Raw genomic sequence first — 26,546 nt, 5'->3', positions numbered from 1 at the left:
GATACCTGTCTAGTTACTAAGGGCTTTATTCAAGTCAGCGGAGTGAAATGCGAGTCTTTCGGCTGATATGAATGTGTGTGAATCACATGAGTTAGTGACGTTCTATCTGCTGCCTTCATTAGCTCGTAATTGTCTAAGAATATCCCTGCTCCCCTTCTTTTCGGTATCATACCCACTGTATTCTCTACCAGGAGCCCTTGGAAGAAATGCCGCAGGCTCATATTCTGGACATTGTCCGCCCGGTGGACGTTTCTATTTGGCAATTCTTTGCAAAAGGGGATTTTATGGCGCTTACATTAGATTTCTGATCCTTGGGGCCAGCTGAGTTATTGTTAATTATTGTACCCTGCTGTCATTCTGAGCTACTCAGAGACCCCTGTCCCACTTCCTCGCTTTCCTCGTGCAATTTCCTGTTCTTTGTTTCCTTGGTGTTAGTACAGCATCCGATCTGAACACCATCTGTTATTATTTTGTTACTATTATTATTAGCATCAACGTCTCCAACCTCCTCACAGCTCGATTCAAATAGGTGCTCCCGAAAACTTTCCAGGTCAACTTCATTTTTCCATTTAGTCCCTTGCTATCTTTTTCCGCATTTCTCTTTCCCATCCCGTGGGGAAGGACTGGATTTGTTTGTGTGTTTCCCCGAAAAGCCCTTGGAAGAGCCAGAATATTTCATTTTGCTGGATAAGGGCTGCTAGCACTTTTGCAAATGTTGATGCGTGTCCCTGGGCTCATGATCCTCCTGTTGGTGGCATCACCTTGGTGCAAATATACATAAGAAGTTCGCTCAGATTCCTTACCCGCCTCCCCTTTGCATTTTCTTTCCACTTACATGGAGTGTTATGGGAAGGGGGGAAGGAGAATCTCAGCTCTTAAGTTCAAACTGTGAAAATTAAGTGGCCAGAATCCGCTTCCCCTTTTTGTGCCAGCCCCTGCTCTGCTCTGTGTCACTGTGTGTCTAGCGCAGTAATAGGTGCCGGTGTCTGCGGCTGTCAGCGAGCGGAGCTGCAGGGAGAACTGGTTCTTGGTGGTGTCTTGTGTGATGGTCGTTCGACTCTGCAGAGCGTTGGCGTAGTTCGTGTGCCACTGACTCGGTCTGTAGTAAATGCGTCCCACCCATTCCAGCCCTTTCCCCGCGGGCTGCCGGATCCAGTCCCAGGTGGCGCTGGTGCTAGAAACCGAGTCTCCGGAGATGGTACAAGTGAGTGTCAGGGACTCCCCGGGTTTCACCGCTCCCGGGCCCGTTTCCCGCAGCTGCACTTGGGAGAGGACACCTGGGAAAGAAACACAGAAATGAATCAGTGAGCCAGGCCCCTACCCCCTGGGAGCAGGGAACATGTGAAAATAAAACACCCCGAGACCGAACCTAAGGGAGTGAGGCACCGAACTGCCACTAAATTTCATTAGGATTCGTGCACCTAATTCCCTTAGGCTCATTTGAACAGAGCCTATTCTGTAGTCACTGCATCAAGGAACCCTCCTGACCCCCAATAGCCACGTACCTAAAGGGGCCACCAGCATGAACAGGAAAATCCGTAGAAGGTTCATCCTAAGTGAAGGTGCAAACTGTCCCCAGCAGCCAGGCCCGGGCAGTTCTGTGTCTGGGGGGAGTCTGAGGCTCCTCCAATCAGGGGTTTGTATTTAAAAGGAACCCTCCGGGGCAGGGATTTGCATGCGAGTTTCACAAGGTGACTATAAGCGATGACAGGGTGTGAGCTCTGTCAACACATGAGGATCTCTGCCTGGGATGCGTGTGCCCCTAAGACAGTGAGTTCAGCTCAGAAAATTGTGAAGCCTCCTAAGGTGTATGGTGGACGCCCCAACTCAATGTAAATAAATAGCATTTGGTCATTTAACACTCTTAAAGGTGTGAGAGATTCTCAGCCACACATAAGTGCAGGACAGCGCCTTCTTAGCAACAGAGGGATGTTTGGGAAAGGGAAATGCAGCCTCCTCTCTTGTGGTTTTTACTGGGATTTCAACAGGGCCCAAGGAAATTGGGAAATTGAGGGTTTAATTCCTTTACAGTATCTCTGATATCCTGTCCCGTGCTCGGTAGAGATTAACTATAGTATTGGGGAAGGCATTGCATTTACTGTACAGGCATAGCTACGATTCTAGTTAATTACGGCATTATTGAAATCAGTCCAGTTCAGTGGAAGTCTTTGGGCTGATCAGGGCCGGTTCTACTGTTTTTGCGCCGCAAGCAGCGCGCCGAATTGACGCAACCAGTGCACTTAATGCGGCTCCCGCGTTTCCCAGGCGGTGGCAATTCGGAGGCAGCTTCTGTCTTCACCCAGAAGACAGAAGCTGCGCCCCTGACGACAGTGGAACATAGAAACTGCCGCCCAATTGCCGCCCCCGCGAAAACGCGGGTGCAGCCCTATGGGCACAGGGACTGCCCCCGCCGTCCACCCGCAATTCAGCGGGCTGCTTGGGGGCAAAAACACAGGGACTACTGCCCTTTGCAGATTGCTGCCCCAAGCACCGGCTTGGGATGCTGGTGCCTGGAGCTGGCCCTGCGCACAGTAATACACGGCGGTGTCCTCCGCTTCCAGGCCGGTCATGTGTAGGTAGAAATTGGAGCGGTCCTTGGAGGCTGTGAATCGCCCCTGGATTGCCGGGGAGTAGCTGTTGCTGGACGATGAATAATAATAAATCAGCCACTCCAGCCCCTTTCCTGGAGCCTGTCGGACCCAGTCCATACCATAGCTGCTGAGATCAAAGCCGCTCACGGTACAAGTCAGTTTGGTGGATTCTCCGGGTTTCTTGATCCCCGGGCTGGACTGGGTGAGAACCAGCTGTGCTCGGGCCCCTGGAGACAAACAAAGCGGGTTGTTACAAGAAATGTTTAAAAGGATCAGTGACATTAAATAGATACAATCGGGGGAAGAAGACAGACAGCTCTGTAGATATTGGTTTAATAAATCCCTAGCGTGACTCCATTGGCCTTCCCACGCAGGATGTTGTAGAGGGGATCTTTTTCTAAAGCACTCACTGATAGGGAAGAGCAGAGACCAGAACCCTCAGCCAAAGAACGGGACTATGTCAAAACAGAACAAGAAGTATCCCCTGACACTAGTCTTTGGACATGACCTACAGGCAATCTGAAAGCGATGCTTCCTTACTGTGTGTTCTTGGCAATTTGGCCAACCCTAACCCCACAGCTGTTTCCAACACGCACCTCCTGCCCAAGACAGGAGTTTCGAAAAAGAAAGCTGGAACCATTTGGGAGCCTTTGAAAATCCCACACTAAAATGGCTTGGTCTTGTCTTTGAACATTGTCCTAACGGCTGTATTCGGGGTGAACCACCAGGTGTATAGGAACGGCCTGAAATTACCCAGGAAACAAAACAAACTCATCTTTAACTCTTCTCCAGTTTGTGCTTATGCATTAAAGAGCAAAGAGAGGCAATGCGCTCCAGGGGCACCATTCAGCCTTCTCCAGGTATCTGCAGAGAGTGACAAAATTATGGTGTGAAAAATTCTGGGGCGGGTCCACAATGACTCTAAAGAACATAAGAAGGGCCAGACTGGGTCAGACCAAAGGCCCATCTAGTCCAGTGTCCTGCCTGCCTGCAATGGCCAATGCCAGGTGCCCCAGAGGGAACGAACAGAACAGTGAATCACCCAGTGATCCATCCCCTGTCGCCCATTCCCAGCGTCTGTCAAACAGACTCTTTAAATAATGTCTCTGGCATTGTTTTTCAAAGCGCTACCGAAGTGTGAGTGTAGTCAGAGCGGCAGCGCTGGGAGAGAGCTCTCCCAGCGCTGCACATAAACCACATCCCTTACGGGGGTAGCGTGCAGCGCTGCCGCCCTGATTACACTGACGCTTTACAGCGCTGTATCTTGCAGCGCTCAGGGGGGTGTTTTTTCACACCCCAGTTGCAGCGCTGTAAAGTGTGAGTGTAGCCAAGACGATCTGTGTTTAAACTGCTCTGCCGTGTCAGTGCCAGCTGCTCTCTGCTGGCGCTGAGAATGTTTCGAGAAGGAGGTTTTTGTATTCACTGCAGGTGGTTTCTGATCGCTGTGTCTCTCGCACAGTAATAGCAGCCGGTGTCTTCCGCTTTCAGGCTGTTCATTTGCAGGTACACCAGGCTGTTGGAGTTGTCTCTGGAGATGGTGAATCGCCCTTTAACCGCATCACTGTAAAACGTGCTGTGGCTATTAGCAGAGCTGTATATCTACACTCACACTTTACAGCGCTGCAACTGGGGTGTGAAAAAACACCTCCCTGGGCGCTGCAAGATACAGCGCTGTAAAGCGTCAGTGTAATCAGGGCAGCAGCGCTGGGAGCGCGGCTCCCAGCGCTGCACGCTACCCCCGTAAGGGATGTGGTTTCCATGCAGCGCTGGGAGAGCTCTCCCCCAGCGCTGCCGCTCTGACTACACCCACACTTCAAAGCGTGAATGTAGCCATACCCTCAGTGAGACCCACTCCAGGCCCTTCCCGGGCGCCTGGCAGACCCAGCTCACATGGTAGTTGCTGAAGGTGAACCCGGAGGCTTTGCAGGAGAGGCGGAGAGAGTCTCCGGGATTTTGAATTCCACCTCCGGACTCCATCGGAAGAACCTGGGACCGGACATCTGGGGGGAAAAGAAGAAAAAGCTCTATTAGAATCACTTAATACAAGACCTCAGCGAAAGCTCATAGAAGCCGTTGGAAAGATGCCCATTCACTTCACTGCACTTTGGGTTGGGGCAAGAACGTCCAACCTTCCCCGGAGTCTCCCACTAAAGTTGCAGGGGCGGGAGAATTACCTGCAAGGGCTGCTAGAATAAAGAGAAGATTCAGCCACGATATCATGTTGCTGACGCGGGAAGGGTTTCTGACGGTAACTGCAAAGACACCAAGACCTTGGCCTGATCCCTTCTCATACTCTGCCGTCCAGGAGAACACAGGATTTATGCAGGACCTCGAGACACTGAATTTGCATCACCTCCTCTTAAAAAAACAAAAAACAAAAACATCACACCAGAAACCACAACCCTCGTTAAACTAAGGCCTTCCGGAGTCGAGTTCAGAGGAAAAAAGATACTTGGCTGGAGAAGAGGAGCTAGAGCCTCTCTTACAGGATCACTTCTTCAATGATCTCTACAAGAATGCTCGGGACCTCTCATAGACAAAATGCATCATTGATTGTTCACCTGCTGCTGAATTCTGTCTCTTCTTAGTTTGTGAGTCCTTGCCACTGTGTGTCCTAGTGCACAGAGCACTAGACTGGGCCGTGGAAAACGGGGTAGTCATTCCTTGCTCTGCTGGGTTGCCTTGGATAAGTCATTTCTCTCTGTAAAATGGGAATAACCTTTTAGGATCACCTAATCTTCCTTTGTGAAGAACTCTGTGATCTCCTGTTGAAAATCGCTCTTACAAAATGCTAGGGGTTAGTGTTATTACTAATGTCTGAAAATGTCCTTTTCCTCTTCTATGAGAAGGAGGAGGCAAGCATTTGAAACCAGGGGCGCTGGAACAATTTTTATAGTGGGGGGCGCTGAAACACTGAACCAAACTGTAAACTCTGCATATAAAGGAATCACCTTCAAGCCAGCACCCCTAGGTCCAGTACCTATATTTGAAATTCTTCCTTGCAATGCTGGACTACAAGACAGAATTATTATTAGATTGGCACCTGAAAATGAATGGTTGGGTGTGGATCCCCACCTAGCCTGCTTTGAATGTTTTAGCCCAGAAGCCGAATAACTGAATTCTCCTAGGTCATACAGTAAAAATGGACAGTCGGCACCCTGAAGGAATCTATCTATGGGTTAGGGTTATAACCCTGCAGGGGTTTGTAGGCCTGTGCCACTGTAACTGAGAGTACAGTATTTGCACTGCTTTGAGTGGGGCTAATGGTATGACTCAAACAGTTCAGTTGCATAGAAGTGTTGCATCACTCATCTTCCTCATAGTATTACCGTTCATATTATTTTCAACTCTCACTATAAATAGGCAATAATACAGAGGAAAATGTCAAACTAAAGTTTCTATGGAAATGCTGGATAAAATAATAAAATTTAACAGTGCATAGATCTTAAAAGCTCCACCTTGCCACTGTGTTTATGCAACAGGGTGGAGTTTTTAAAGGGTCTTAATGTAAATACTCAAATCCCATGGGAGCTGGAAACTTCACAACTTTGGGTGCCTTTGAAAATCCCAGTCTCACGCTTTAATTGCTGGAGGGCCTGTTCTTTCTCAGGTAAGATACAGTGCGCTCAGATGCACAGCTCAGCAATATTTACGTGTGGGAAATCTGTTACAAAGACTGTTATGTAAAATCCCAGCGCAGTGCAGGGTTGAGATATTCCAAATCGCTGAAGGGAGATGGCAGTGGATGATTTTCAAGGATGCAAATGGTGTCAGGGAGACCCTAGTACAATTTCTTAGGCCTTGATTCATGAAAGCATGTAAGAATTTGCTTAAACCTATCTCTATTCAGGACACTACTTAAAATTTAAGCACAATTCTTAGTGTCCCTGACTGAACTTTTCACTTTATTCTCAGTAGTGTCAATGGCTGTACAAGACCTGAGAGAATATTTATCTCATATCACTAAAACAGAGAGAAATCCCTACATTTTTACCTGCTGATAAGTGCACCAACATGCCCTTAATACAGGGTTTCTCAAACAGAGGTGGCAGATTGTATAGGGAAAACCCCTGGAGGGTCAAGCCGGTGTGTTTACCTGCCCCTTCGCAGATCCGGCTGATCACGGCTCCCACTAGCCACGGATCGCTGCTCCGGGCCAATGGGAGCTGTGAAGCAGTGGACAGTACGTCCCTCAGCCTGTGCCGCTTCAGCAGCCCCCATTGGCCCAGCCACTCATGAGGTGTTGGTCAGAGCGAGCAGCATTCTGGTCAGCAGTTCGGGATCCATTCCTGCAGCCAGAAAGAGGCAGGGCAGGGTGCGCAGTACACACACCATTGAAAGAAGCACAGGGATTGTTGGGATGCCAAGCAACGCATCTTGGGGCATTGGGACAGGACCAAGGATGCCCCACGACCCCTTCCACCACAGAACCACACCCACCCACTCCTGTAATAGACCTCTACCCTCTGGCTGAGCTACTGAAGACCTCAAATCATGGTTTAAAGACTGTCTGAGCTCAGCCAAAAACCTTTGTGTCCCTCAAGGTCTATTTAACCTACAATAAGTTTAATTGGGAGAAAAGAGTCAACTCTGGGAAAACATGGATTTATTTCATCTCATTCCTTTCAGTCCTAGGACCAATCCTATTCAACTTATTCATAAATGATCTGGAGAAAGGATAAACAGTGAGGTGGCAAAGTTTGCAGATGATACTAAACTGCTCAAGATAATTAAGACCAAAGCAGACTGTGAATAACTTCAAAAAGATCTCACAAAATGATTGGGCTCCAAAATGGCAAATGAAATTTAACATGGATAAATGTAAAATAATGCACATTGGGAAAAATAACCCCAACTATACATACAATATGATAGGGGCTAAATTTAGCTACAACTAATCAGGAAAAAGATCTTGGAGTCATCGTGGATAGTTCTCTGAAGACGTCCACACAGTGTGCAGCGGTGGTCAAAAAAGCAAACAGGAAGTTAGGAATCATTAAAGAGGGGATAGAGAATAAGACAGAATTTATTATTGCCCTTATATAAATCCATGGTACGCCCACATCTTGAATACTGCATACAGATGCGGTGGTCTCATCAAAAAAAAGATATACAGGCTTTGGAAAAGGTTCAGAAAAGGGCAACTAAAATGATTAAGGGTTTGGAGAGGGTCCCATACGAGGAAAGATTAAAGAGGCTAGGACTTTTCAGCTTGGAAAAGAGGAGACTAAGGGGGGATATGATAAAGGTACATGAAATCTTGAGTGATGTGGAGAAAGTGAATAAGGAAAAGTTATTTACTTATTCCCACAATAAAAGAACTAGGGGCCACCAAATGAAATTAATGGGCAGTAGGTTTAAAACAAATAAAAGGAAGTTCTTCTTCATACAGCACACAGTCAACCTGTGGAACTCCTTGCCTGAGGAGGGTGTGCAGGCTAGGACTATAACAGCGTTCAAAAGAGAACTGGATAAATTCATGGAGGTTAGGTCCATTAATGGCTATTAGCCAGGATGAGTAAGGAATGGTGTCCCTAGCCTCTGTTTGACGGCAGGAGAGAGATCACTTGATCATTACCTGTTAGGTTCACTCCCTCTGGGGCACCTGGCATTGGCCATTCTCAGCAGACAGGATACTGGGCTAGATGGACCTTTGGTTTGACTCAGAATGGCCATTCTTATGTTCATGTAATACTGAAACCCAGAGATTAGCTATAAATCCTCGGAGACAGATAATGATACTTTTATAAAAGGGAGTTTCTCTTCCCCCTCCATTCACCTCCTCCTAACACACTGACTGTGCTCCCCCAAGCGGTCCCAGATGTTTTATCTCAGCCTAGTAGCCTATCCCAGGAACTGTGTTGCCCCCTTTGCACTTACAGAAATAATTACCGGGAGTTTGTCCAAGCAGAGGCACAAGATTCTAACATCTCACACTGGTGGAGGTGCCCAGGCCCCTATTCCTTTAGAAATAAATGCGAATAGGACTGAACACAGCTGTTAGAAAGCGAAAATTTTCTGACAGCTGCCTGATACCGCAACACCTGTTCACTCCCATCCCACAGATGCTTTATCCTTAACGTCATGTCCTCCCACTGCCATTCCCACCTCATAGAGACTCCCGTGGCAGGGCTTATTCCCCTGCTCTCCACATCTACCCACTAGTGTTCTCCCTCAACTAATTTTACACACAACAGACCCCCCAACATCAGAGCCTGTGCTGCTCCTCTCTTTAGATCACAGATATTAGCTGACAGCGGTAGATTTTTGGATGTGCCTCTAGACTGGTACCTAGGGATTTGCAATCATTCAGGGAAGGTGTAGAGTTGTCTCTGAAGGAAAAGTATAATCAGCATCCCATCAGAGTGTGCTCAGCGCTGTACAAACATTGGGAAAGTTGCAGTCTGGTTCCCCCTCTCTCAGCCCTTGTGCAAGTGATTCAGGTCAATAATGGAAGAAGTGTGACTCTTTTAAAATGAGGGGGATATGCAAATGATGGCCAGAGTGTCCTGTTTAAATCTGAGCCTCTCTCTGCCCAGGCTGCACCCGGAGAGACAATCCACAGCCCCCTGGTGTGGGAGGCAGTGGGTGGCGAGAGAGGAAAGGATGGTGGCCAAACTGTGTTGTTGTGACCTAGGGGCACCAGGGAAAGGGTTTTGGGACACCGACTGCAGGGGAGGCCGGGTGCAGAGCTGGTCTGTATGCAGTGCTAGGAGCACCTGGATCAATTCTGCTTGGTGCTCCACAATGTTTAGGAGCTGCTCCGTGGCTTCTTTCCAGTGCTCCACACTCTCCTTCCGTCCCCTCCTTGCGATGTCCTGCCACTCTGAGGTTTTTGATTTTCAGCAGTGGCTTGCTAGCTGCTGCATAACTTCATGCAGCAGGTCCTCTTTACTTCTTCAAGGACGCCTCCTGAGTCTGCACAGCCATTGAGCTGCAGATAACAAGGACGACTGGGCTCCCAAGGTTGCAACTGTGAAGCCAAAATGCAACATTTCACAGAGGCACCATTGTTAACACTTTGCTATTACAGTATGGAATTGATTCCATTTAACCAATTCTAGCTCTCATCTCTACCTTTTTCCCTTTATGAATAAACCTTTAGATTTTAGATTCTAAAGGGTTGGCAGCAGCGTGATTTGTGGGTAAGATCTGATGTGTATATTGACCTGGGTCTGGGGCTTGGTCCTTTGGGATCGAGAGAACCTTTTTCTTTTACTGGGGTGATGGTCTTCTGCAGGACTGCGGCTTTTGTCCTGGCCCTTATGTGTCTTGCCTGTGTGCAGCAATGGTACCCTCCACCCCGCCCTGATGACACAGTCACATGGGAATGTTACTCTTAATGGGACAAGGAACAAAGCAGCTCTACCAAAGAACCTGAGGAAGTGGATTGCCCACATCTGCATGGGACTTTCACTGAGATCTCTGAGGCCAATTTTCTGCAATGTGAAAGAATCCATCAATGCCCTGTTCCGCCTCTAGGCACCGCAGACCCAAGCCTGCTTTCTGGAACCCTTCTCACTCCACCAGCCTGCCCCCAACAACTCGCTTCCCAAAATCAAAGCCGCTTACCAGGTGCCTCCTCTGAACTTTGTGCTTCCCCAAGCTCCAGCTGCTGCAACTGGCTATCCTGCTCTGGGGTACAAAATAGCTCCTGGATGCATGCATCTATGGATGTCGAGTCATCCTCTGTCTCTGGAACCCCCTCCTCCTTAGCACCCTCACCGCTGATTTCCTCTTGCTCCTGGTTCGGTGCGTGACCAGCTCGGCGTCAGCTCAAATCTCACTGAGGCCCAGCCTGTTACTGTGTGCGGGCCGGGCAAGTTGTCAGGCTCTCGGATTATATGACCTCCTGAAGTCTCTTTCTACCCCTATCTTCTATGACGGGGTTGTGATGTTGTGCTGGCCCCTATAAAAAGGGTGGATTCTTATCCAGACAAATGTTAATGGGCTGAGGGGGAAGATCACTGAGGGATCACTGACCCCACCCTGCCTGCCAAACAATTCTCACTCAGGGCTCAACATGCCCTCTGAGCTGGGTTGCACGAATGGCTCGGCTTCTTCTCTGACTTCACTGGGAGAAGGAGGAAGCCTTAAAATGGACAGTACGTGATCAGAGAGTCACTGGGGAGATCCACAGTCTAGCGAAGTCGGATGCACCTGTCCTTTCTTCCTGCTCTGTGAAATACACGCTGGGCATCCCCTGGGGAGATGTGATCAGCAGAGCCTCTGAATCCTAGTACAGCTGTGTGCGGGGCGATATTTTGTGTCTGTTTTCATTGCTGCGGAGCGTGAATGCCACCCGCAGGAAATTCCTTTCCCTGTGTCTGCAGGGGGAGGTTTTTGTCTGAGCTCAGACTGGCTTCCCCTCGCTGTGTCTCTGGCGCAGTAATACACGGCGGTGTCCTCGGGTTTCAGGCCGCCCATCTGTAAGTACACCGTGGTGATGGAGTTGTCTCTGGAGACGGTGAATCGCCCTTCGACAGCCTTAGCATACCACTGGCTCGATCCGCTTGGGGAGCTAACACTAGCCACCCACTCCAGCCCCTTCCCAGGAGCCTGCCAGACCCAGCTCATAGCGTAGCTGCTGAAGGTGAAGCCGGAGGCTTTGCAGGAGAGGCGGAGAGAGTCTCCGGGCTTTTTCACATCCCCTCCGGACTCCACCAGCTGGATCTGGGAGCGGGCACCTTGGAAGAAAAACAGGACACAAATCAAATAAAAAGGGCAATAGTATCACATTCACTTGACTGTGCGAATTACACAGGGGACAAAATACCTTCCAAAGCTGCTAATATGAAAATTAAATGGAGCCAAAGTCTCATTTTCCCTGGTATAGGAAGGAAAAGCTCTTAGGGGAGTAGGCGGGAACTGCACAGATCCAGGGGGCTGAGAATTGTCTCTCTTGGTTCAGGCTGGGCAGAGAAAGGGCCAGATTTAAACAGGAAACTGTCACCCCTATTTGCATATCCCACTCCTTATAAGGGACAGACTCCTACCATTAACTAAGGGAATTACTCTCAGTAGAGCCCCGAGTTGAGTCTGACTCTCTCTACATTTCTGCAACTAACAACCTGCGATGAGCTCCTGAAGATACAGAGACCTCCAGCTGCATAGTCTGTGTTAGCCCTTTAGGACACACAGAGGTTTCTTTTATATATATATATATAATAACTTCTATTACCTTTAGAAACTTTAGTATGAAACTCATTTATAAATATGTTTACTTGCTTTAATCTTGTAAATAACCCTCTTGTTTCCTATTTTAAACAAATCTTTACATAGTATAGGATTGGCAAAGGGGGCACGAATGCATAGGTCTGGTGCTCTTGAACACCTCTGCAACAGTCACTGAGAGGATCCCTTAAAGGGATCAGCCCCTATGGGGTCACACTTTCACTAGGGTAAACTATGTGGCTTCACCTCCTCTTGGGAACCGAAACTTAGAGCCTCCAGCCTAGCTGCTTCAGGCCATGAGCTCCCTTTACTGAGTCCAGCTCAGCTGGGCACCTGACAAGACTTGTACCCTCAAAGGGAGCAATACACCATGAAGTTCCTTAGACTGACACTAGTTGAGTTCTTGGAGTTTCTCTTCCCTTTGGAGGTAAAATTTGCACTTCGGGTATTTTTCCTTTGTTCCCTTCTGTTGGCTGATTTGTTTGTTCCAGGATTTTGTTTGTTTACCTGGAGTGGGTGTTTAAATGGAAGAGGTCCTGTGGTGAGAGTCCTTCTTGCTATAGTGGAAAGAAGCTGCAAAGTAGCACCTCACTTGCTTAGGCATATTTGAAATTTCAGGACTAATTAATTCACTTCATGTAGAGAGACATAACCAAATATGTCTCTATGTAAAGCTGTAGGAGACTCTGTAAGATGTTTAGGACATCAATCTTTTAACAGTAAATCCAATATCTTCTTCTTCTCCTTCCTAAGCCCCCTAAATACTAAGGGATAGATTTACAAATGGATTTAGGAGCTCAATTGCCACATTCGGAACCTACATCCCATAATCAGGCCCCAAATGGGATTCAACACATCCTACCCCCTGCTCAGATACCCCTGAATTCTGTACACATCTAAGATCACTTTTCACCTAAGTTTTTGCCAGTAAAAGTCCCCTGGGCACCTATGTTTCTGCCTCTGGGTGTGCACTTGGCAGTCCCTGGTCTTGTCTACATGGACTATAACCTGTAGAGTGCACTGGCTCCTTGTGCTTCAAATGTCCCATGTAGACTCTGGTAATGCTCAAAGAGTCGTTCTGGTTAAAACAATTAGAGTTAGAGCTTCAATCTGGTAATGTATCAGAGTTAGAGCTTCACGCTGGTTCAAAGGACGACTTTGGGAAGAAGATAAACTCCCATGCTTTCAGAGTCACACGAACGCTTGGGGGAGGAGGGAATGAGAAATCTTCCCCTTTTGAGTGGGTGAGTTGATAATTGCCACCCATTTCTCTGCTTCCTATAAAAGAGCTGGTGCCGGTGCCCCCTGTGGGAGGCAGAAGACTCAGCTAGATAGGCCCTTGGGAGGCTGGCAATTCTTAGGGTCCCAGATTTCGGATGGCAGTTCAAAAATAACATTGATTATTGCAGGCTAACTCAGGGTAAAGCTTCCTGTCTTATCTTCTGAGTTATGCAAGGAAAGAAGTCTGTAGTGATAACAGCAGCAGTTTATGTAGAAATATTCTACCTTTACCCAGAGGATGTTGTGAAGGCCAAGAATATAACAGGGCTCCAAAAAGAACTAGATATTTTCATGGAGGATCGGTGCATCAATGGCTGTTAGTCATGATGGGCAGGGATGGTGTCCCTAGCCTTTGTTTTGCCAGAAGGTGGGAATGAGTGACAGGGGGTGGATCACTTGTTGATTCCCTGTTCTGTTTGTGATGGGTTGGACCACAGAAACCCCCAACTGATGTGCCAAGACTAATTCTACCCCTGCTTACCTGCCCTGGCAGCTTGGGACTTCAGTGCCTTGCCTGGTTTGAGCCAGACCCACTAGCCTGCTCCATATCCAGACCCAGGTCTGAACCACATCCCCTAACAGCTGTAAAGGTGTAGCCAGAGGTTTTACATGTCACCTTCACAGACTCTCCAGGCTTCTTGATCTCTGCCACAGACTGGGGCAGCTGGATTTGGGAGCTGACTTCTGTCAATAAACAACAATAAAACCCCAGTTAATTTCATTCTTTTCCTCCTCTTCCAACGTTTATCCCAATCCTCACAACAGTTTCTGATCTTCTAATTAATTTATTCACACCACCCTGCTGTGAATTAGGGAAATACGGTTATCCTCATGCTTAAGGGATTTTTACACCTACTTCCCATTAAAGATTAATGAAAATTGGGTATCCAAATCCACTAGGTGGCTTTAAAATTCCACACTGTGATTTGTTCAGAGTTAGGATTTCGAATCCAGAATCCCTGAATCCATTTTTGCAGATCTTACACTGCACACCTGGCTGTGGCCAGCAGGGCCAGCTCTTGGTTTTTTGCCGCCCCAAGCAAAAAGATTTTTGGCTGCCCCCAACCCCAGTCCTGGGTTCTCACCTCCCCCAACACTATTGCCCCCCCACCCGCACCCCCCGCCACCCCAGCCCAGGGCTCTCTCTTCCCGCTCCCGATCCACACCCCCTGCCACCCCAGCACTGGGCTCCCCCCTACCAGTGCAGACTCTGCCTGCTACCCCCTCACCTCCAGCTGGTCCGGTGCTGGCAGGGTCTGGGTAAACCCTCAGCCCAGGGTCCTTCCAGCCAGGGCTCCTGCTTCCAGGATCACCCAGGACGGTAGAGCAGGGGGACCGCTCCAGGAGGGGGCTGAGGGGAGCTGGCGCAAGGTAGCCCCAGAGGGAGTGGAGTCCTGGAGAGCAGGACACGGGCCCGCAGGGCAGCGCCCCACCCTCTATGGCCCCGCTGCTGCTGCTGCTTCTCGCTGCCCTGCCGCAGTCCCTGAGCAGCTCAGGCTGCTTCACCCAGCCCCGGCTGCGTCGCTGGGGGGTGGCCGCCCTGTGGCACTTGCAGGCAGCTCCATGTGCCCCACGGGGCGGCTCCCAACCTGAGTGTCCCCCGCTCGGAGCCTGCCCGGCCCAGCTATAAGGTGTGGATGCTGCTCCCCCTTGGTGCGAACCACAGCAGCCCCAGGGCTCTGCCAGCGCATGACTTGGTGCTGCTACTGCCATGGCCGGCTCTGGGCTTCTGCTGCCCAAAGCGAAAAAAAAAAGAAAAGGTGACCAGAATGCTGCCCCTGAAAATGTGCCGCCCCAAGCACGTCACGTGCTTGCTTTTCTGGTGCCTAGAGCCAGCCCTGGTGGCCAGTGTTCTAGTGGGGGATAGTTGTCCTCACTCCATTAGAGTAAACTGCAAAGAATGGAGCAGACAATCCCCATAAAGTGAGTGGATGTTCCAATACTTATACCTTCACGTACAAAAATTATACATGCATACAGACAGCATAATTATAACTAGCAATTCATAACCTTTTCATGGACACCTCATTAGACAACCTTTGTACAAGATTTGCTGCAAATATATAACAGTGGTTGCAACAGTGAAAAGGACTCAGAGGGTCCCTTGTTCTGTGTTATGAAGCGCCTGGGCTGGGGGATCATTTTTGTGCTTTTACCTAAGGAAGAAATAAAATGATCTCAAATCCCAAGACATCCTTCCCTGGTCTGATAAAGTGTGTTCTGGGGTCAGGGAAAAGCTTCCCTTATTCCTCCTTGCCTTTGGGTTAGAGAGGAGTGGGCAAACTACAGCCCGCGGGATGGATCCGGCCCATAAAGGCCTCTTGCTCCTCCCAGAAGCAGCCGGCACCACGTCCCTAAAGCCTCTGGGCAAAGGGCTCTGCGCACTGCCCTCACCTGCAGGCACCAACCCCCACAACTGCCATTGGCCTGGAATGGGGGACCGTGGCCAACGGGAGCTTTGGGGGAGGTACCCACAGGTGAGGGCTGTGCGTGGAGCCCTCTGCCCCCTCCCCCTCTGGGGCCGCAGGGATGTGGTGCCAGCTGCTGCCAGGAGTGGTGCAAGACCAGAGCAGGCAGGCAGGGAGCCTGCCTTAGCGCTGGTCACACCGCTGCCACTCCAGAGCCACTCCAGGTAAGTGGCACTGGGCAGGAGCCTGCACCCCGCACCCAAACTCTCTGCCTTGAGTCCCCTCCCACATCCCTCCTCTGCTCTGAGCCCCCTCCTGCACCCAACCCCCTGCCCTGTGCCCCCTTGTACATCCCACACCCCTCCTCCACCCCAACCTCTTGCCCTGAGCCCCTTCCTGCACACTGCACCCCTCCTGAACCCCAACCCCCTGCCCCAGCCTTACATTCATGGCCCTGCATGCAATTTCCCCACCCAGGTGTGGCCCTTGGGCCAACAAATTTGCCCACCCCTGGGTTAGACTGTGAGAGAGAAGAGTATTTAGCAGCATTCGGACTCACTCCTGTTGCCATTAATATTCCTGCACCTGTTCACACACCCTTATAAAGCGACACTGGGGCCAAATCGCAGTCTGGGCTGGATTGTTTTTTGAATGAGAGAGCTGCCTCAATCTATTGGTTTTCTCTCAAAATCCCGGCACTATGTGTTACAGTGCGACTGACGTAGCTGAAGGGAGAATGAACCGAGCTGCACGGACACTATGGAGCAATGGGCAATCGGGAATATTATCTGGGAATTAGAGACGTAAAACCTGACTTTATTCCTGGCCTGGTGGCACTTTCCATAGTGGGATATTTTTTATGGATCTGCAGCCCCTACGCGACACCTGGGCAAACGGCTTCCCTTGGCCTGGTACAGTGTGTTTTCGGGCTCTGTCTGAGTCCCAGATACAATTAAGACATGCTTCTTTAAAATAATGGAAATTTAACATTGAGGTGGTGCCTAATTTAGGGTGGGACTTTCACAGAAGGCTGAGGGAAGCCCTGGGCCTATTTCAGTGGGGGCCGCGTTGTCTGTCCTTCTTGCCCCCCAACTCTCTCCAGCCCGGCTCAGTGTCTCCCTCTTCATCCGCCTGACTCTGAGCAAGTCCAGTGACCCCATCTTAGCGCCCTTAGTCATATGACTATCCCCAATGCCCTGAGTACCAATAGTGGGCTGAGATTAAGTGATGTCATCAAAGGCTGGGGGGCAGGTCTTTTATTTCCATAGTGACTCTGTGACATTGTGGAACTTTATTGTGGATCGGGATCTCTCAGCTCCACCCCCTGACACCAGTGGAGAGTCCGGGCGGTGATTTCCACATGTCAGTTGGGTGAAAACAATCCACGAGCCGCTTTGGAAAGTCCCGGCAGTGCCACATCTCCAGGCTCAGCGGAATGAGGTTTTTCAGGAGCTGGGTGATCACTGCCCACAGCCCCGCCCGGACTCTGAATGGCCCATTTCCATATCCAGCCTCTATCTCTCTGTGCCTCAGGCCTGGTCTACACTACGTGTTTATACCGATTTTAACAGCGTTAAACCAATTTAACACTGCACGTGTCCACACAATGAGGCCCTTTGTATCCATATAAAGAGCTCTTTAAAACGGTTTCTGTACTGCTCCCCAACGAGAGGAGTAGCGCTGACGTTGGTATTACAATATCGGACTAGGGTTAGTGTGGCAACAAATCGACGGTATTGGCCTCCAGGCAGTATCCCGCAGTGCACCATTGTGACAGCTCTGGACAGCAATCTGGACTTGGAGGCACTGGCCAGGTAGACGGAAAAACCCCGTGAACTTTTGAATTTCATTTTCTGTTTGGCCATGATTTGCACAGGTGACCACGCAGAGCTCATCAACACAGGTAACAATGCAGTCTCCTGAGAATAGAAAAAGAGCTCCAGCATGGACCACACGGGAGGTACTGGATCTGATCGCTGTATGGGGAGAGGATTCAGTGCTAACAGAACTCCGTTCCAAAAGACAAAACGAAAAAAACATTTGAAAAAATTTCCAAGGCTATGATGGGAAAAGGCCACAGCAGGGACTCAGTGCAGTGCAGAGTGAAAGTTAAGGAGCTCAGACAAACCTATCAGAAAACCAAAGCAGCAAATGGAAGATCCGGGTCAGGGCCAAAAACCTGCTGCTTCTACTCTGAGCTGCATGCAATTTTAGGGGGCTGCGCCACCACTACCCCCCCTTGTCCGTGGATTCCGAGGTGGGGGTTATAATCTCAACTATGGCTGAGGATTCAGCGGAGGGGGAAGATGAGGAGGATGAAGAAGAGGAGGATGACCTTGCAGCGAGCACATAGCACTCCGTTAGCCCCAACAGCCAGGAGCTTTTTGTGACCCAGACGGAATTACCCTCCCAGCCCTCCCAAGCCACTAGCCCAGACAGTGAAGCCATGGAAGCGACCTCTGGTGAGTGTACCTTTGTAAATATAAAACATGGTTTAAAAGCAAACATTTTTTAATGATTGATTTGCCATGAGGACTTGGGATGCATTCGCGGCCAGTAAAGTTACTGCAAAAGTTTGTTAACATGTCTGGGGATGGAGCGAAAATCCTCCAGGGACATCTCCATGAAGCGCTCCTGGAGGTACTCCAAAAGCCTTTGCAGAAGGTTTCTGGGCAAGGCAGCCTTATTCCGTCCATCATGGTAGGACACTTGACCACGCCATGCATGTAGCAAGTAGTCTGGTATCATTGCATGACAAAGCCTAGCTGTGTATAGTCCCGGTGATTGCTGGCATTCAAGCAAAATCCGTTCTTTATCTCGCTGTTATCCTCAGGAGAGTGATATCATTCATGGTAACCTGGTTGAAATTAAGAAAAGTAATTAAGGGGACAGAGATGGCCATTCCTACTGGGCTGTTTGCCTGTTGCTTAAAAGAAATCTTTCCTTGCAGGTAGCCAAGCGGGGGGAGGGGAGAAGGGGTAATGGCGCTGAGCTTTTTCGTGTGTGGCTAGCAGTGATCTTCCATGATACCAGTTATGCGGTGGGGGGAGGGGTAAAGCGATCATCCGAGAGAATTGGATTGTGGGGGTGGTTTCTGCTGCTGCATGTTAACAGGAAAGAAGCAGCACTCAACGGGCTTTGCTTGGTATTTGGGAAAGGAGGGCACTGTGTATATGAAGGCTGCAGAAGCTGAAAGACAATGGCTTACCATGGCTGCATGCAAGCTGAATTCTCCTGCCTGGACCTGCGTCTGTGAGATCTCTAATACCAGAGCCGCAGGCACTCAATATAAGATGCAAAATGCGACCTTGCAGTGAAATCACATGTGCTATGTAAGGTGAATAGTGTTCACTGTGAAAGAGTATAACCATTGTTCTGTAAAATGTATCTTTTTAAATACTTCTCTCCCTTTTTTCCCTCTGTCATGCAGCTGAAAATTTTTCAAGCCTCCATACTCCATCCTGAAGGCTAGCTCAGATTAGGTGGAGGAAAAAAAAGAAGCGAGACAAAATGTTCTCTGAAATCATGGAAGTAACGCGCAGTGAAAGAGCTCATCTGAATGAGTGGAAGGAAGTGGTATCAAATTACAGGAAAGATGTCAGTGAACGTGAGGACAGGAGGGACCAACGTGAGGATAGGAGAGACGCTGGAGATGAGAGGTGGCACCAGGAAGATCTGAGGTGTAGGCAGGAAGATCAGTGGCGTCGGGATGCAACGCTGGGGCTGCTACATGATCAAACTGACATCCTCCGACATCTGGTGGATCTTCAGGAAGAGCAGCGGGGTCACAGAGTGCCGCTGCAGCCCCTTGTGTAACCACCCTCATCATTCACCATGTTCCATATCTTCCTCACCCAGACGTGCAAGAACGTGTGGGGGAAGGCTTTGTGCAGCCACCCACTTCACCCCCGTGGACAGCCCAACCAAAAGGCTGTCATTACTTTGAAATATTTTTAGTGGCCTTTTCCTTCCCTCCTATCCTCCTCCCAAACCACACCCAGGATACCTTGTCAGTTCTCTCCCTCTTTTTATAATGACTTTTTAATAAAGAATACATGATTTTTAAATGATAGTGACTTTATTTCCTTAAGCAAGCTGTAATCGAAGGGGGAGGGTGGGTTGCTTACAGGGAAGGAGTCAATCAAGGGGGGGTTCATCAAGAGGAAACAAACACAACAGTCACACTGTACCCTGGCCCGTGATGAAACTCGTTTTCAAAGCTTCTCTGATGCATACCGCTTCCTGGTGAGCTCTTCTAATCACCTTGGTTTCTGGCTGTGTGTAATCAGTGGCCAGGTGTTTTGCCTCAGCCTCCCACCCCGCCATAAAGGTCTCCCCCTTACTCTCACAGAGATTGTGGAGCACACAGCAAGCAGCAATAACAAAGGGGACATTGGTTTGGCTGAGGTCTGAGCGAGTGAGTAATGTGTGCCAGCGCGCCTTTAAATGGCCAAATGCACATTCTACCAACATTCTGCACTTGCTCAGCCTGTAGCTGAACAGCTCCTGACCACTGTCCAGGCTTACTGAGTATGGCTTCATGAGCCATGGCATCAGGGGGTAGGCTGGGTCCCCCAGGATAACTACAGGCATTTCAACATCCCCAACTGTTATTTTCTGGTCTGGGAAGTAAGTCCCTTGCTGCAGCCGTTTAAACAGAGTAGTGTTCCTGAAGACGCGAGCGTCATGAACCCTTCCTGGCCATCCCACGTGGATGTTGGTGAAACGTCCCGTGTGATCCACCAGTGCTTGCAGCACCATTGAAAAGTACCCCTTGCGGTTTACGTACTGGGTGCCCTGGTGCTCCGGTGCCAAGATAGGGATATGGGTTCCTTCTATCGCCCCCCCACAGTTAGGAAATCCCATTTCAGCAAAGCCATCCACTATGACCTGCACGTTTCTCAGAGTCACAACCTTTTGTAGCAGCAGCTTAGTGATTGTTTTGGCTACTTGCATCACAGCAGCCCCCACAGTAGATTTTCCCACTCCAAATTGATTTCCGACTGACTGGTAGCTGTCTGGCGTTGCAAGCTTCCAGAGGGCTATTGTCACTCGCTTCTCCACTGTGAGGGCTGCTCTCATCTTGGTATTATGGCGTTTCAGGGCAGGGGAAAGCAAGTCACAAAGTTCCATGAAAGTGCCCTTACGCATGCGAAAGTTTCACAGCCACTGCAAATCGTCCCAAACCTGCAAAACTATGCTGTCCCACCAGTCTGTGCTTGTTTCCCGGGCCCAAAATCGGCGTTCAATGGCTAGAACCTGCCCCATTACCAGCAGGATCTCCAAAGCACAGGGGCCCGCAGTTAAGGAGAATTCTGTGTCCATGTCCTCATCACTCACGTCGCCACTCTGCTGTAGCCGTCGCGTCCTCACCTGGCTTTGCAGGTCCTGGTTCAGCATAGACTGCACGAGAATGCGTGAGGTGTTTACAACGTCCACGATTGCAGTCTTGATCTGAGCAGGGTCCATGCTTGCTGTGCTATGGCATTTGCACAGTTCAGCCAGGAAAAAAGGTGTGAAATGGTTGTCTGCTGCTTTCATGGAGGGAGGGATGAGGCTGTACCCAGAACCACCCACGACAATGTTTTTTGCCCCATCAGGCACTGGGATCTCAACCCAGAATTCCAAGGGGCGGGGGAGACTGTGGGAACTATGGGATAGCTATGGGATAGCTACCCCCAGTGCAACGCTCTGGAAATTGATGCTAGCCTCGGACTATGGATGCACACCGCTGAATTACTGTGCTTACTGTGGCTGTGTGCACTTGACTTTATACAATCTGTTTTACAAAACTGGTTTATGTAAAATTTGGAATAATCCCGTAGTGTAGACATACCCTCAGTCTCCCCTCTCTGAATCAGGGGCTGAACCTCCCGGTGGCACTGTGGGGAGAAAGGCAATCAGGGCCGGCTCCAGGATTTTTTTGCCGCCCAAGGAAAAAGACATTTGGCTGCCCCCACCCCAGCCCTGGGCTCTCCCCCACACTGAACTGCTGCCCCAGCTCTGGATTGGGGTTCACAGATGAAGCGAGGGGATCTCTGCACCCAGCGGGGCTCTGGGCAGGAAGGGGAGACACGTTGCCCGGGAACGGAAGGGTTAAAACTGCCGGGAGGTTTGTGTTACATTCACCCGGGTGCCGGGTCTCCTGTGTGAGCCCGGAGCGGTGTGTGTGTCACTGCTGCCCCCGCGCGGCTGCCGGGAGAAGGGCGGTTCCGCAGCCTGGGTTTTTGTAGGGTCACAAACCGGTTTCGTGTCACTGTGTCTCCCGCACAGTAATAGCGGGCGGTGTCCTCGGGCTTCAGGCCGGTCATTTGCAGATACAGCTCACTCTTGGGATCATCCCTGGAGATGGTGAATCGGCCTTTGACGGAATCAAGATAATATGTGCTACTCCCATCGTAGCTTATAGCAGCGACCCACTCTAGCCCCTTCCCGGGAGCCTGTCGGACCCAGCTCATCCCGTAGCTGCTGAAGGTGAAGCCGGAGGCTTTGCAGGAGAGGCGGAGAGAGTCTCCGGGCTTTTTCACATCCCCTCCGGACTCCACCAGCTGGACCTGGGACCGGACACCTGGGAATAAAGACAGGGTGTAAATATCGGTATAAAAACAGCGATAACACAAGATTCTTGACACTGCCCGTTATTCAGAGGACAAAAAATACCTTCCAAAGCGGCTACAGCGAAAATCACAAGGAGCAAAAATCCCATTTTCCCGGGTGCTGGAGGGGAAAGTTCTCAGGGACTGGCTGGTCACTGCTCAGACCCAGGGGTGCGGATTGTGTCTCCGGGTGCAGCCTGGGCAGAGAGAGGCACAGATTTAAACAGGAAACTGTCTCCTTCATTTGCATGTCCCCGCTTTATATGAGACTCCCACTCCTGCTGCCAGTAATCTGAGTGACTCGCCCTAGGGTTCCAGGTGCGGGACTCAGACTGTCCTGTCCTCAGGGCTGGCTCTAGGCTTTTTGCTGCCCCAAGCAAAAAAATTTTGGCTGTACCCTGTCCCAGCCCTGGGCTCCCCCCCTCACCCCATGCTGCCCCAGCGCTGGGCTTCCCCCTTTTTCCCTCACCAGTGCCCTGTCCCCACCCCGGTGCAGCCCCAGCCCTGGGCTCTCCCCCGCCCCTCATCTGCACCCTCCTTCCGCTGCAGCCCTGGGTCACTGGTAACTCGCTCCCAGGCTGGGTCATTCAGCAGGAATTTTGGATGTGCACAGAACACAGACAGGATTGGGTCCCATATGGTTACAGAACTGCAGTAAAGTGGAACAATTTTCAGCTGGTGTGATTGGAGGATAGCTGGATACATATTACAAGACTGTCCTCCATAAATGAGGAAAAGTTGAGGTGCCTTCATTATTCTTTTGTTCCACTCTTTCTTTCTATGGGGAATTTGCCAATGCAGTATCACTGTCTTCCTTTTAAACAAACAAACAAACAAACAAACAAACAAACAAACAAAAAGGCAATGACTGTTGAAAATAGCAATTCTAGTCCTAATAACCCCTGGGAAGCATTTCTTGCTCAATTTTATCCTAGTTTTTTTACAGCAAGTTACAGTGGATCAGTTTATTTGATTTGGGAGAAATGAAATAACAGCTGCCCAAACTGAGCTCGAGCACTCCTGAATTTTGAGGTGTTCAAATCTGGAAGGCAGGTGCTGTGTGGGTGGGGGGGGGCTGTGGGCTCCATGGGGGAGCACGGAAGCATGTATGCAGCAGCATGTCTGGAGCTGCGCGGAGCCAGACATGCTGGTCTGAGTGGCACGGTAAGGGGGCTGGGGAGTTGAAGGGGTAGGGGGTTGCGGGGGGGGGGCAGTCAAGAGACAGGAAGCAGGGGGGTTGAATGGGGCAGAGAGAAGAGGGGTTAGATGAGTCAGAGATTTTAGGGGGGCAGTCGGGGACAGGCAGCGGTTGGATAGGCATGGAAATCCCAGGGGTTTATCAGGGGACAGGTAGGGGGTGGGGTCCTGGAGGGAAGTTGGGGGGTCTCAGGAGGGAGCAGTTGGGGATAAGGAGAAGGGAGGCTTAGATAGGAAGTTTGGTCCCAAGGGGCAGTTAGGGGCAGGGGTCCCAGGAGGCGGTGATCAGGGGGCGGGGGGGGTTGGATGGGTTGGAGTTTCTGTGGTGGGCAGTCGGAGAGAGTGGATGGTGGCAGTGTCCTATTTTTTGAATGTTAAAATATGGTCTCCCTGCCATTCACAGTGCAACTCTCCACACACAGCACACTGCAGCATGAGCTTTCCCTCCTTCCTTTCTAGTTGGTAGTGGCTGGGAAATGTAGTTCTTTCCCTGCTCCAGGGCTGGCTCTATAGGCAGGGAGCTAACCAAGGAACTACAGTTCCCAGAGCCCCCCGTTGGTTCTCAGCTCCCATGCCGCCCCTGCAAATGGGCTGCCCCAAGCAGGTGCTTGCTTTGCTGGTGCCTAGAGCTGCCCCTGCCTGTCCTGTGTCTGTGCAGTGCCTGGCACAGGGCGCTGGGGTCCTCCTGACACTGTTTGGACCCCTGGGATGAATGAACTCTCTTGGGAAGGAGGTAACACTTTCTGTTGTGGTTCAGTGTAACACTTTAATTAATATGTCTCCCCAGTTTGGTGAGTCACAGAGGCTTACAATACAGCCACTTACTCTATGGCATACATATGTTACAAGTGACATTAATGCATGCAACAACTCACAAGGATTCAATAAAGCCTAAATCCTAAACACATTCTTATCATTCTAATACCTAATTTAGCAGAACTAGCACACAGGGGAGACAGACCGGTTCCAGTTACGTGTTTGGTTTAGACATGGGGACCTTGGTATGAGCTGGCACCTTTTCTGTGGGTGTAACTGAGTGATAGATTAAATCACAACCTACAGCCACAGTTACAAAACCCTCTTGAAGGAGACCATCAGTTTTCACACACCTCTGGCCCTGATACACAGAAATTGTCTGTTGCATCTGCCCTGCTTTCTAGCCAAAGAGTCCCCTCCCTGAAAGCCTAATCCCAAACGTATAATGGGAGGCTTTGCAGTGAGTACAACAGACATTGGACCAGACACTAGAATCATCTATATGAATTTCAGGCAGTTGTTCATTCTTCCCTTAGGCAAATGCTTATGCAGGAGCCCACTGCAAGTTGTTAGTTGCAGAAACGTAGAGCGAGTCTGACACTCGTTGGAGTCCTACTGAGAGTAATTCACATGTGTCATAGGCCTGCTCCACACTATGCAGTTAAACCGATTTTAACAGCGTTAAATCGATTTAACGCTGTACCTGTCCACACTACAATGCACTTTATATCAATTTAAAGGGCTCCTTAAATGGATTTCTGTACTTCTCCCCAACGAGAGGAGTAAAGCTAAAATCGATATTAACATATCGGTTTAGGGTTAGTGTGGTGACAAATCGAAGTTATTGGCCTCCGGGCAGTATCCCACAGTGCACCACTGACCGCTCTGGACAGGTATCTGAACTCGGATGCACTGACCAGGTAGACAGGAAAAGCCCTGCGAACTTTTGAATTTCATTTCCTGTTTGGCCAGCGTGGAGCTCTGATCAGGGCAGGTGACCACGCAGAGCTCATCAGCACAGGTAACAATGCAGTCTCCTGAGAATAGAAAAAGAGCTCCAGCATGGACCGCATGGGAGGTACTGGATCTGATCGCTGTATGGGGAGAGGATTCAGTGCTATCAGAACTCCATTCCAAAAGACGAAATGAAAAAAACATTTGAAAAAATTTCCAAGGCTATGACGGGAAAAGGCCACAGCAGGGACTCAGTGCAGTGCAGAGTGAGAGTTAAGGAGCTCAGACAAACCTACCAGAAAACCAAAGCAGCTAATGGAAGATCCGGGTCAGGGCCAAAAACATGCCGCTTCTACGCTGAGCTGCATGCAATTTTAGGGGGCTGTGCCACCTCTACCCCACCTTGTCCGTGGATTCCGAGGTGGGGGTATAATCTCAAGCATGGCTGAGGACTCTGCGGAGGGGGAAGATGAGGAGGAGGAGGAGGAGGAAGAGTAGGACGACCTTGCAGCGAGCACACAGCACTCCGTTAGCCCCAACAGCCAGGAGCTTTTTGTGACCCAGACAGAATTACCCTCCCAGCCCTCCCAAGCCACTAGCCCAGACAGTGAAGCCATGGAAGTGACCTCTGGTGAGGGTACCTTTGTAAATATCAAACATGGTTTAAAAGCAAGCGTTTTTTAATGATTGATTTGCCATGAGGGCTTGGGATGCATTCACAGCCAGTAAAGTTACTGCAAAAGTTTGTTAACATGTCTGGGGATGGAGCGGAAATCCTCCAGGGACATCTCCATGAAGCTCTCCTGGAGGTACTCCAAAGACTTTCCAGAAGGTTTCTGGGCAAGGCAGTCTTGTTCCGTCCACCATGGTAGGACACTTTACCACGCTATGCATGTAGCAAGTAATTGGGTATCATTGCTTGACAAAGCCTAGCTGCGTACGGTCCCGGTGATTGCTGACATTCAAGCAACATCCGTTCTTTATCTCGCTCTGTTATCCTCAGCAGAGTGATATCGTTCATGGTAACCTGGTTGAAATTAAGGAATTTAATTAAGGGAACAGAGATGGCCATTTTCCTACTGGGCTGTTGCTTAAAAGAAAGCCTTCCTTGCATGTAACAAAGCGGTGGGAAGGGAGGAAGGATAGCGCTGAGCTTTTTAGCGTTTGGCCAGAAGGAATCTTCCCACCTACCAGCCACGCAGTGAGGGGGGGAGGAGAAAGGGGGGTGTCAAACCTTTAGTCCCAGATTTGGACCTTAGCGTCCAAAATATGGGGGTTAGCATGAAAACCTCCAAGCTTAGTTACCAGCTTGGACCTGGTACTTGCTGCCACCACCCAAAAAATTAGAGTGTTTTGGGGCACTCTGGTCCCCCTGAAAAAACCTTCCCTGGGGACCCCAAGACCCAAATCCCTTGAGTCTCACAACAAAGGGAAATAATCCTTTTTCCCTTCCCCCCTCCAGGTGCTCCTGGAGAGATACACAGACACAAGCTCTGTGAATCCAAACAGAGTGACTCCCCCTCTCCGTTCCCAGTCCTGGAAACAAAAGCACTTTCCTCTTCACCCAGAGGGAATGCAAAATCAGGCTA

The 26,546-nt window shown here is 49.8% G+C and overlaps 1 gene segment (V, D, J or C); it reads right to left on the bottom strand.

The window, feature by feature from the left end:
• Window positions 1–26,546, bottom strand: part of LOC127031708 (immunoglobulin heavy variable 4-61-like) — a 121,580-nt gene that overhangs the window by 427 nt on the left and 94,607 nt on the right. The window contains 1 exon segment of the V gene segment in view: window positions 955–1,277. Within this exon segment, the coding sequence occupies window positions 955–1,277 (323 nt within the window).

Source organism: Gopherus flavomarginatus, chromosome 11, assembly GCF_025201925.1.
Source record: "Gopherus flavomarginatus isolate rGopFla2 chromosome 11, rGopFla2.mat.asm, whole genome shotgun sequence".
Classification (NCBI taxonomy): Eukaryota; Metazoa; Chordata; order Testudines; family Testudinidae; genus Gopherus; species Gopherus flavomarginatus.
This window is presented reverse-complemented; position numbering and strand designations above follow the sequence as displayed.